The sequence below is a fragment of the Hesperophylax consimilis genome, chromosome 24 (assembly GCF_061612785.1).
Source record: "Hesperophylax consimilis isolate HC1 chromosome 24, BYU_Hcon_1.0, whole genome shotgun sequence".
Lineage (NCBI taxonomy): Eukaryota > Metazoa > Arthropoda > Insecta > Trichoptera > Limnephilidae > Hesperophylax > Hesperophylax consimilis.
This window is the reverse complement of record NC_142859.1, coordinates 24,323,103-24,336,647: the sequence shown is the minus strand read 5'-3', so window position 1 is coordinate 24,336,647 and position 13,545 is coordinate 24,323,103. Positions and strand designations below refer to the sequence as shown.

The window sequence follows — 13,545 nt, the reverse complement described above, 5'->3', positions numbered from 1 at the left end:
CCTTCATGCTAAATTTCCAAATCTACCATTTTTGATAAATTTGCTTTTTGACGAAAAAAATTCTCTATTTGATGATACGCATTGTGAAAAATCAACAAAATTCTATATCTAGCGGTTACGGAGTTAAATAACTTATCGAATTTGCGAGCCTTAATAATATTACGTGTTATTGGAATCGACCCATGGTAAACATTAAAAAAAGATGATAGAAATAATAGTATTTTGTAAACTACTAATTATCAATAAAATATATCAGAAATGACTGGCGTATCTGAAATATAATAAATATATTTATATATTTTTAAACCAGCAGTTTTTTTGCTCTCCTGAAAAGTGCACTTTCCGGCAGTGGCAGATTCGCACCTTTAACATAGAGGTGACGGTATAGTTGTGGGAAAAATGTGGAGTTCCGCAATGAAAGCAAAGTTGAAGAAATATTTTTTTTAATATATTTTCGTTACTTTAACATCTTAATTTACATACATGATTAATTTTCTTCTTGCTTTATGTGGCTCTTACAATTCATATCGAATCCACCAATTGGTGCAGACTTTATAATTTCTGGCCGAGTATTAGAATATTTGACCCTTTCTTTGAGTAAACTGTTTTAAGTATTGGCTTTATCATTTCTTGGAAGTCTGATTTATTTACGTGTCCTTGTGTTATGAGTGCGATTATGAAACGGGCGCTTATATTGTTTTAGCACGTACTAAACGAAGCAATTTCTATAAAGAGTACATAATATTATGACGTGAATTTGAATGGTAGAAAATGTTATGATCACACGAGTAAGACATTGCACAATCAAGTGAACAAATTACACGAGTTCAACTATGTCAAGAGTCAGACTAACATAAGGATGTGTGCGAGATGATCCATGAATGTGACTAAAGCAAGAAGTGTGAGCCAAGATTGGGTTTATTTTTATTTTCCCTCTCTGCGTACCCTGTTAGCATTAAAAATACTCACTTAGCATTAAAAGTGGTAAAACAACCATAACTATAAATTACTGACTTACTCGTGTTTTCAATTTTTTTTAATTTATTAAATAATTAATCAGTTTATAGAGCAAAATTATTTTTGCTAACTAAAATAATTCATAAAATTAGCTTTCACCGCTTTTAATTATTTTAATGTTTCTCTTCTATAGAAGCTGGCGCTTGTGTTTAAAATAGTGGCAAGCATCAAGATGAATCTAATCTAATCATGTTGTTAGGAAAATATCTGAGATTGAGAGAATTTACAAAGTTTGGGGTAATTTTCGAGACTTAATGACCAGAGGTTCCCAAACTTTTTTGCCCCGTAGACCACTTGCCAAATATATTTTTTTCCGTAGACCCCCTGCCTGCCGAATATTGAATTTTCCTAAAACTATGAAAGTTCCATGTGATAATCATTTCTCTTTTTCGTAAGAAGATTCCCTTCCCTTGCCTGTCCAACAACCGGGTGGCGGTATAGTTCCTGCCGAATATTGAATTTTCTTAAAACTATTAACGTCCCATGTGATAATCATTTATTATTTTAGTAAAAATATTCCCTTCCCTTGCCTGCCCAACAACCGGAGGGCGGTATAGTTCCTGTGTTTTTACATTGTGCAGACAGGAGCGCCCTTGTGAGGTATTACACCAAATGAAAATGAAGCAGGATAAGCAACGGGAATTTCTTTCTGTAGCTAGCCCTACAGAACTGCCCCTTAAGTTCTTTGTTAGCCCTTATTCCGGTCAGTTCTTCTTGTCATATGATATCCGATTCTTCAACATTCCACTTCCACAGTCAAAATGTCCTCAAACTTAGTTTTGAAGTCTATGTGAAGTACATTTAAATGTTGAACGTCAGTATTACCCTGGACGTTTTTCGAAAACAGGTTGGGAATCTAGGAAATTCGCGGCTTCCGATGTGTAATGTTTTGCTTCAATATATTAATACTAACGAGAAAGGGAACGAATAATTTTATTTATATACCTCGATAAACAACTTTACGAAATATAAAAATACAAATATCAAATAAGTAATTTCTCAGTCTATTATGTTTGTGTTAGGTCTATTGTGTCATTTACGGAACTCCTAAATGTTGACTTGAGGTAAATGGGGGTCCGCTCGTATGTACTCCTATTTGAATCTCGTGGACCCCCAAATTTTTTTTTGCTGACATAGACCCCCAGCATGCCGATATCGACCCCTGGGGGTCCATATAGACCACTTTGGGAACCTCTGGTTTAGACGAATAAAATGAAGACACCTTATAAAAAGCCATTATTTTTTTGTCCCCAGGTCTCATGGATACGAAGAAAGGATCGCCATTTGCTGACGGTGGGCCTAACGACCTACACATCGGACGAGAGATACCAGGCCATACACTTCCTCCACTCGGAAGTAAGTCACTGAAAATAATTAGTAATTTTTTTTATTAGACAAGGTTTTTATGCATTGCAAAAAGGATGACAAATTTTTATTAGCAATAATTATTCGCCTGAAATACCCATACAAATTGAAAAAATCTCCTTGGAAATAATAAATGCCGTTGATGAGAATAACCCACGGCCTTCTGATTGCCGGACAGCTGCTCTAACCGAGCTACGTCGGCTTTTTCCAAACCCGCCAAACAATTCGATTTGTACTAGTATTTAGTATTTTTCATTCAACAATTATTGGCTAGTACATTTTTTTTCACGTGAAAATACCAAATTATTTTTTTAAGTACAGGTTTTGTTAGTGTTGAATCCCCACTAGATGCCATCGAGACACCTACATGTATTACTACGAGATATCTACATGTATTACTACGAGAAATCTAGATGTATTACTACGAGACATCTACATGTTACTACGATATATCTACATTTATTGGTAAAATATTTTGAAATGTCAAAAATATATTTTTTAAATGATAAAATAAGATTAAAACAGATAACATAAATTTTAAATAATAAATGCAGTCTGTGGCAGTTATTCTGTCTCAGGAGATTTTTTCAATTTATATGAGTATTTTAGGCGAATAATTATGGCTTATAGTTATTTTAAAATAAATATTTTTAAATAAAAAGTTTCGACCTCTAATGGTGTATGAAATATTATTTTAGAGATACCAAAGTAAGTACCTCACTTATTATATAGGTCACTTAGTCCAACTGTTATAAGCCTGACATGTTTTTTATGTATTTTTTAAGCCTGACGATAGCTGGTAGGGGGAAGAGATTGGGAAAGAAAGACGGAGAAGTACCAGACTTTTAAGATGACGCGACCAACACATACTTTGGATTGTGTGTATTGGTGTATCATTGCGATGTATTACTGTAAAACAGCTTTTTGTTTTAATTATATATTTTTTTGCCAAAAAGGTACTGCAATAATATTCATTAATCGAATTTTATTTTTTTTAAAGTTTATACAGTTAAAAAAATACAGTGTGTTATTTTTATTACATTTAGTATTTTCCAAATACCGACTAGAATCACTAAAAAAAAATTATCATTTTTCCTCCACACTTCCACAACCAATTATCAGACACACTAACTAAAATATAGAATGTACGATCTGGGCAGCAAGTTTGGGGGTAGATACAATTGATTTATTTACTGACTTCATTTATAGAATTAAGTAAAGTCCATACCGTAACTTTGCTGAATACCATAAATTGTAGAAGAGTAGGTAATAAATTGATTGAATTTTAATTTTATTTTTTGTGCATACTTTAGAAACTTTTTGTATAACTTTCGATAGCTCATTAGGTATATTCTGTTCTTATAACCTGTGTAATATCTCAGCTGGACGTAAAATCTTAAAAAATTATATATTGTATATTTTTTACTATCGTTGTTCAATTTTTTGTTTGCACTCAGCTACCTGTTTTTAAACATGAGGTATGCGAGTATAGCATCTTACGCGTGGTTTTTTACGCGGAACAAAACATCCCAACATTGATTCCTATGCTCGTTGTGACTCAGTGACCAGCTCAAGCACGAAGGTGCCATCGAAACCACAGTCAAGATAGTCTCTTAAAAGCTTGGCGTACTGTACATGACCGTCAGACATCTTAATAGTACACAACTGCCGACCCTGTACAAATCGCAATTGCGCGCATGGAGCCCAAAAAACTCAAATAAAACCCTCGACTCGGTGCAAAAACGGGCGATCCATTTAATGGATTCTTCTATTTTAAACGGATTGCAATATTTAGGCCACCGGTCTGGTTTGGTGGAAATTCTTTCCTTGTTCTACCAATAGTTCAATGAAAGATGCTGTGAGGAACTAGATTGATTCATTAGACACAGTTGACATTTGTCATTTGAAGACAGATCGTTTCTACGGCTCGTTATTTAGTTAGATATATCTGCTATGGTACAATTTTCCAGCTTCTGCGGTTTCTTTCTTTCCTCTCCTCAACAAGTCTCTCCACACAGCTTCCCCAAAAATTATATAGAACCTTCGCGATATTATAAGCAACTTTATTTTGACGACGTACTCATTTGGAGTTTTCGTCAGTTGTTTGGTCTCCATTTTACAAAATCCACATAAACAAAATCGAAGCAATTCAAAACAAATTCCTAAAATATCTTTGTTACAAGTCATTTGTAAGATTTAATAACTATGCAGAGGCAGCTTAATACTTTAAAATTGATTCGCTGAGTGTACAGAGGCATCATAAGGATGCACTATTCCTGTATAAAGTAGTTAACAATAATATTCGATGCCCAGAGTTGCTAAACAAGATTCTATTTAATGTACCTGCGTGTTCAATACGCTCTTGTGTCCTGTTCAGGGTTCATCAATGCAAAACGAACTCTTGCCTGAACAGACTATGCAATGATTACAATAGCGTATTATCCATGGTTGATATTTTCAATTGCGAACTTCCCAATACAAGATATCCATAAAAAATATTTCTCTTATGGTTTGTGAATATTTTTTATGTCTCTATTTTTTATATCTCTATTATGATTTGATTTTTATCTACAACCTCTCTCCATGGCTATAAATGTATTGTTTTGTAAATTTTATTGTATTAAATTTTTCTTGCAAATTTAATTTAATTATTCCATATTCCATATGCTGTCTCAGTAGAAGTAAAGTCACAAGGAGGAAATCCATAATTGGTTTTATTTTGGCTATATATTACCTGTATACAAACTGATTAAATGTAAACTGTCGATTTCCCGACAATTAATAAATAAATAAGAAAATTTTACATGGCTTCCTGCGTGGAGTTAATTTAAAAAAAAATCTGTCGTTCACGGAAACCGACACTAGCGTTTATTGCGTTCTAAAATATATTAAACATTCAAAAGACGTATGTTGACACCTTTTGCTCCAGATATCACCGCCTACGTTAATTGTAAGCCTCTGTATATTAATAAAACAGAATACAACTTCGCAGGAAAAATTAAGAGTTGGGAAAAATTCTGCCGCCAGTAAAATGTATTAATATAATACTCCTTCGTGTTCGCTTCGGGGAAACTTTTTGATAGTATAACAAAAAGGTCTTACAGAAAAAAGACTTATTGACAAGGAATGTTTCATATGAGTGTTATAAAGAATTCAATATTTACCTTAGAAAACAAGGCGTCAACTTCATAGTAAAGTTACAATAATTATGAAGTACTCGACATAACTTACTGTCGACAAACGTGAAGATTAAAAAAAAAAGAAAGACAAACATTCCCGGTTTACGAATAACCTGACAATATTTCAAAATATCCTACTAACACCACAGTAAGCTGAAAATGTTGCTTGTGTTGTGATGGAGGACTTAGCCATCCGAGGAATTGAACACACTACGCCTGAGTGGGACCCAAGAGCGATGTCAACTCGGCCACCGACCGGTATATATATTTTTTTGGGGAAAGAAACTTTTGAATGCAAAATCGTACAAGAGTCCCAACTGCTTCGTCTGAACCCAGTGAGACTTGTGGTAGAATTGTGGTATGTTGCGAGACCGAGGATAGTGGGAGGGGAAGAGAAAGGTGGGGAAGTAATAGATAATGTCTATCCATAATGTACTGGTTTATTCTTCTGATTGTAGCTGCTTCTTTTATCATGTTTCCAATATATCTCCTCTCTATTATCACTGGGATAAATTTTGTAGATAGGTATCTTAAAATCAAGCAAACTTGGGCAAATCCATTTTTATGATCAGTGTTGCCAACTCAACTACTTCAAAATATGCTAGAGTGATGGGAAAAATATGCCAGAAATATGCTAAATTCCTTTAAAAAATGCCAAAAAAAAGCCAACATAAATTTAACTAAGTATTTGTTGAGAAATAGAGTGATGGGAAAAATATGCAAGAAAAATGCTAGATTACTTTAAAAATTTTGAAATAAAATCATCGAAATAAAATATCAATATCTTCATCTTCATCTTCTTCTTCTTCATTAACAGCAGCTGATGTGGAAGGCTGAGAGACGGAGTCGTAACTTTCTTTGGTCCCAATGCAGCGTAGTACTTCGTCAGGAACAGTGTAAGAATAACAGCACTTTCCTGCTCTCTTTAGGCCAAATCTCACGTACAAAATGGCATTCGGGATTCTCACCGCCAAACGATTTTGGAGTTTTGTTTTGACCAGACTCATTTGGCTAAATACACGTTCAATGTCCGCATTTGAATGCGGCAATGTTAAAATAGACATTGCAAACTGACATAAATCACTGTAGGGGTTATTATTAGTTGCATCTTTATATTGCATGACTTCATTCCAAAACTCTTCAGTGGAAGTCAAGGATTCCCATTTAATGTGAACTGTGTTTCTCCATTGAGACACCAGTTTTTCAATCGATATCATTTTTGTTAGTTAAAAAATTGGTTTTTATTATTTTCATGTTTCTGTAAAAATAAGCCAAATAAATATGCTATATGCTAAAAGCATAATAGTTTTGCTAAACATGGAGTAATTATGCCAAATTTAGCATATAATATGCTAACTTGGCAACACTGTTTATGATTGTTTTCATTTGAGTCAGTATGGTAAATTTTGTTTATCGAATTCAAACAAAACAGTGCATTTGAGTATATTTTTAAATTTGACCCTGTCAATGACAGTGGCATCCAAAGTGAAAACATTTTAATACATTTAAATTTCCGGTAAGATGTCGAAAAAACATCGTAGGATGTTCCTCTTCCAAAAAAACTACACGTGTTTACACAGAAATTCAAAAATCAAAACACTTTTTTCCAAATTCATAAATTTTCTTAACAAAAGCTAACTCAACAGAACCTTACTGCTAAAATTTTAAATCAAGATTGATCTTTCTTTTTATAATCTTCTAAACATTTCTTCATACTATCTTCTTTCCTCCCTCTCCCTTCAACCTAACATCAATCACATCTGGGGATACGATGGTCCTAATGATTTCGGGCAGTTTGGACTGTCGTACAGTATGAATAAAAATATGAATGAGATTCAAACCACCTGCTTGTCATTTGCAGAAAAAATTTTCATTAGCAATAAACAAAGGCCAAAAGAGATTTAGTTTTTCAATTATTTTTTATGTGATTACCGCTAGATTATGAATAATGCTGAATTCAGGTGGACTTTGACCTTCCCAATTGGGACTTAAGTGTGGCTGAAGGGAATAGGGAGATAAATGAGAAACACCTCACAATTCACATTAAACACACGGTTAAAGCTATTTCAAACAATGTTTCGACTCTGAATGGTTAATAATAAATAATAATAATACTTGGATGACTTGTATAGCGCCGTTTTTGTGCGAAAACACCTCAAGGGCGCTGTTACGTCTTTGAGATCTAAGTCTGCAGGCATAACTTAAAAATTACTTCCAATTTATTTCTATAATAACGATCAAAATTTTGGTTGCATTTTTGCAGACGTCGAGAACTGTCATACAGTGAAAAAGTGCCAATTTGATGTATAAACTGACAAAAATAAATGACTTATGTAACGTATCCTTTATATTTCTAAGGATGAAATGCCATGAAAATAATATTTCCATGATTGAATAAGATATTTTTGTTATTTTTTTTTTATTTCATCAAATTCTCGCTGGTTTTTGTCCTTTGGCGAAATGGGATAGAATGTTTTTATTGTGGAAGATGTTTTTCTCGTATTGTAGCGAAGTAAGTTGATATTTGACCTGCCTATTACTACGTATTGCCAGAATTCCCTTTGCAAAAGAGAGTGTTTTTCTACAGAAAAGATGGACAACGAAAATGGTGTTTTATTTCTACAGAGATAAAAAAAAACAAAATATGAGTCTCGCGATTGTCTTTCTAATTAGATCTAAGAAAACTGACATGACACGTTTTTCTGGAATAGTAAGGTAAAATTAGGTGATAGAAGTATAGACAGCGTGTCTGTGTGCCTCAAATAAGTAAGAAACTTACCTAACTACTGATAAAATTGACCAAACATTTTCTTACAAATTATTTCAAATTAACTTTTTTGTAAATTTATTAATAACTTTTTGAATATATTTAAGAAAAACTAAAAAGTTATTATCACTGTATTAAAAATATCTAACTCCAATCATCTTCTTTCATTTCGCAAGATATTTCAATTAATTCCGTTATCTTCAGATTCTGTTTGTGAAAATTAGAATACGTCCGAATTGTGGAAATTTCCCCGTAACTGGTGGTAAACGGTAAAACGGTTAAGGGGTTAGACTCCTAAGGATTTATTAAGGTTTTCTGCGGAGTTATTGAGATTGTTAGTCAGCAGATAAGGCAGGCATTAAAAACTTTACACATTTCCAGAAAATTGCTTCTAAATCAGCAAGAAAACTCATTAAGTCCGCCCAGGAATAAATGGCTGTTTGTTTAAAATAGAAAACATGTTTTCAACAGTCTGGAATACCTTGAGAGAGATCTTATTGAACAAATTAAAATAAAAACTTAGTTCAGTAAACTCTTTGAAAACTTGTTGATGGATGAAGTCCATTGCTGTTTTTTAAATTAACATTATCTAATTTATGATTTTTATTTTTTTTTTATTTTTATAGTGAATACCTCACAAGAGTCCCAACTGCTCCCGTCTGGAGCCAGTGAGACTATGGCATCCCCAATTGGGGGATGTTGTGAGGCTGAAGGTAAGTGGGGAAGGGAAAGAGGAAGGTGGGGAAGTACCTGGCTATTCAGATCTAGTCACTAAACACGGCTAAAGCCATTTGGAGCAACGTTTCAATTCTGAATGGTGGTCTTACACCAGGGCGATACTGGTAGTATCTTCCACTCTGGAACGTGCCGCAAATATACTATATATTGTTTTAATTAATGAATTGTGAAATAACACAAATCAATCAAATAAAATTTATTTGCGCACGCCGGGTTCGAACCCGCGACCTTCGGAATGGCAGTCCAATGCGTTACCACTGGACTATGCCGGCCGTCGTTGATGAGCCAATCGTTGCATGGTTCCATTGAATTATTTTAATTTTAATTACGCACACTATTCTTAATTGCCCAGAACCAGTGGAACTATGTTATCTCGTATTAGGAATGTTGTCTAGCTGAAGAGAGTGCAGATGGGAGAGATATGGGTAAGAGGCAAAACTAATCTGGTCACTTAATGGGGTAAATAATCTTCTGCGACAATCAATATCAATTAATTTATCAACTTCTGTATATTACCCTTACGCAGCGTATATAACCAATATGCAGTAATAACAAACATATTCGTAGCACCAAAAGAACTTACAAAAGAAATTTCAAGTATTTTTTAGAAACAGTTATTAGTTAACATTTTGTTTTCTACAACCTGATTGTAAATTTTTGGTGTAAAATTTAGTTATCATCAAGTACTCGTATGTTTGCATGTACTGTAAATAAATAAATAAAGACATTTCAAGCTTTATTTGTATTCTGATTGAATGTTGATGGTAAATAGTTAATAAAAATGTTGAATAAATTTTTAGATTATTGGATAACATAGAAAGAAATCGGGAATTAAATCACAATTTGCATTAAAGTGATGTTTATCAGTTTTGTATCTAAATAGAATTGACATTGGATAACTGTAGTTGTCTAGATTGCCTAAAAATAACCATTTTATTTTCTTTCCAATTGTCTACTCCCGCAATCCCTAAAACCACGAACAAATCTCGGTGTTCCAGCGTTCGTGGAAAGACACGCAAGGCCAATCCTGAAACAAGCGGCGCCCAAAGCTAGTAAGAACCTCAACGGCGCTGTGTGATAGTATTATCAGCCCCTTGGCTCCATAGCTCCTCGGCGCCTTAGCAAGTCAGCGCCCGGAGCTGACTGCTCCAATTGCACCCGCACAGGACTAATACTATTTATCTCGTGTATTGTGACCCACCGCAGTTCCTCTGTGTTCATTATTATATTATTTGAACAATATTGTTTTAAGTCAAGTTTTATGGACATGCAGTGACCCGCTTTGACACTAGAAGTGTCCCCTAGAAACAACATTAGAACCCGGGTAATTTTGTGGTTTTCTCATAATTTCCCTCCTTATGCTGCTTTGTTAGGCAAATCAATTGTTGTTTTATCACGCCGCAGTGAATGGAAAAATAAAACCAGCGCAACCACTCAATATCTGGTATATCTCTAAGATTTTTTATTTTTATTTATAAGCAATAATTATTAGCCTGAAACACTCATCCACATTGAAAAATCTCCTGATAAAAGATACATGACGCCAACGGGACAAAAAATAATTGTTACCCTTTGTGCTATGCATAAAAAATCTTGTCTTAAACATTAGTTTACCAAAAAATAACAGTTTCTAAGATTTTTATTTTAAAATCCATGTTCTCAAGGGCACATGTTAACACGAATTCTATTAAAAAAATAGATTATGTAAAAGTAATACATAGGTATTTATAATAAAAACAAATAAAACAAATAATGTTTCAAAAAACTCATTGTAAGTGTTTTTAATTATTATTATTACTATAACAAAATCTGGTTGAATGAACTTTATTTTGCTTTTATTTTTATATATTTAATTTAATTTGGTTTTTCGCCCAGCTGGGTTTTTACATCAATTGTTAGAACAAAAGTTTTAAGGCATGAAGTAACGTTAAACTGATATGAAACGATGTTGGTAAAATATGTGACAGTAATATAAAATAAAATGTAAGCTTAACAATACAACACATTATAAGACAAATCACTAAAACTACATTACCAACGCTACTATAATTTATAGGATTCAACAAAGTACTGATATAGATTATGCTTAGTTCTATAAATGGAGTCAGTAAATAAATAAATATTACCCCCAAAACTTGTTGCCCAGATCGTGCATCTTATCGGTTATTGAATATGTTCAATATTACCGAAGAATGTTACATTTTGTTTTGTGCTCCTATTCGGTACAACATGGTACAAGTGTCACAGCCATTTTAAGTAACGTTTCAATTCTGAAAGATGGTCTTATACCAGGGCGATACTGAGAGCATCTTCTGCTCCATATCCATAGTATTATACTATAAATATCCAAATGGCTCCCAGTGGCATAAAGGTTCCCTAACATATACCGCTAGATTTATCCTCCATGTTTGATCTGTGTTTGTGACAATATTCATAACAGTTTTCAACGCTACTCCACCGGAACCACCAAAATTCTAAATTCGTGAAAAATACTTTTTATACAAATTTCTTCACATCTTTGTTATTTGATGACAGATGTTTTCGAGGGAAGTTTGTCAAAAGAATTTTACCGTCCATTTACATACAATATTTTCACTAGCGAACGTTTGGATTCAAAGCTTTTTAATTTCCGGATTTTTCAACGGCATCCTGTGTCAGTCTCAATATAACGAGGAGGTAAAAAAATAACTTGAACGAGAGAAAAAAAACCATTTCTATATGTAGAATCATTGCAAAAGGATAAACAAAAGGTCACAAAGGTGAATCGTAATTATTAAAAAAAAATCAAATTGCTAATTTCTTTTACTAAGTAGTACTGGTTAAATTTTTTTTTCAGCTTTTGATCCTTATTTCTCTCCGGAATGAAATCATTGTTTAATCAAGATGACAGATCTGAAAAACATATTTTGCAAAACTTTTTTATTTAGTTAATTGCAATTTGGTAGGCAGGTATGATGGGTTCCGCCACCCGGGAGCAATTTATGTATGAACCACCAACACCTCCGTCATAGGTCATCTAGAGAGACTGAAAATAAAATAAATAGAAAAAATAAAAATATATATAGGTATATATTTTTTTATAAAATTAAAATTAAGAAAAAAAGTTAAGTATTAATTAATAGTAAGACAGTAAGTTATAAAACTAAGTGATACCTATGTATGTAATTATTGATCCGGTTATGAAAACTATGTTTATTAAGTAGGTATATCTTTTATTCTAGTCTTTTTTGATCTTCCATATATTTATTTGGTTAAAGAATTTTTTTCTATCTTAATATTGAGTACAATGGTTCGTTAAAAATACTAATAAATTTTTCAAAAAGTTTCAAAAATATTTATTAATTTTAAAGTGACATTAACATAAAATATAAAACAAAAAAAAGTTTTTTCAAATTTCGAACGGGCGTCCATTCTGCTGCTACTACATTCATAAATTTAACTCATGGTAAAAGCTCAAATTTCCATGTAAAATAATATTTCACTTTGCAAACGTTAAATCAACAATCATCCGTCGGAAAGTTCAAAAACAGAAGTGTGAAAGCACACCGTACGGTTTGTTACGGAAATGTTCACACGTGAGTCAAAAATATAATTTAAAACATCTCTGAACAAGCCGTTAAACGGACACCACGAAAACTTTTTTTAATGTCTGTTTCTGAAGTCTAACAAGCGTGGAGCTTGGAGCTTTTTATTTTATGATTGATCTACTGCGGTATGAAAATCGGTTTTGAAAATAGTTCTTTCTGAACTTTTTACAAAATTAAATGACCCAGTAGCTTCTGCTTGGATCCTCTTGAGTTGTAAAAAATGGTGGAAAGAAACGGAACGAATTGTTAACTATATATTTCATAGCTTCATAACTCATGATGCAAATGTTCTAAAAGTGACACGGAAAGTAGATTTAACAAGGGAGAGAAAATACGGGTATCTACATAACCAATTAGATCAATTTAAAAAATGGTTTAGTGACATTGTATGGTTATTACAAAATGAGTTCTTTAGATAACCCACTACAATATATTGAAATAATAAATGTGATGTTATTTGAACTTTTTAAATCTTATATATACATATACCACAAAAGACCTAACTGCCCGGAGCCAGTGTTGCTATTTCATCTCCGCTTGGTGTATGTTATAAAACGGAAAGAGTGAGCTGGAGGAAATGGAGAGGAATTATCTAATGGTTCAGATCTGGTCAAAAAACCTGGGTAAAATCTATGTCAATGTTTGGGAATAGAACCCAGAACCATTGTCCTACCGAGAAAATACTCTGACCATTAAATCAATGAAACATGCTTATTGATTTAATCACAGAGTAAATCTATGTCAATGTTTGGGAATAGAACCCAGAACCATTGTCTTCGAAGGTTACCAATGTAATCGGGTATAACTTTGTAATCATACAAAAATATAACAGGCAATAAAAAATGGTAGTTGGTTTCGGAAAATAATTGGTAATTCTTAGTTTCGAGATAAA

General features: G+C 33.0%; 1 protein-coding gene across 2 annotated transcripts in view; it reads left to right on the top strand.

The window, feature by feature from the left end:
* Nucleotides 1-13,545, top strand: part of LOC149412116 (lachesin-like) — a 73,270-nt gene that overhangs the window by 36,030 nt on the left and 23,695 nt on the right. For both annotated transcript variants that reach the window (XM_089646356.1, XM_089646355.1), the window contains exon 3: nt 2,272-2,373. In XM_089646356.1, coding sequence (XP_089502482.1) covers nt 2,272-2,373 — 102 coding nt within the window. The remainder of the gene's footprint in view (nt 1-2,271; nt 2,374-13,545) is intronic.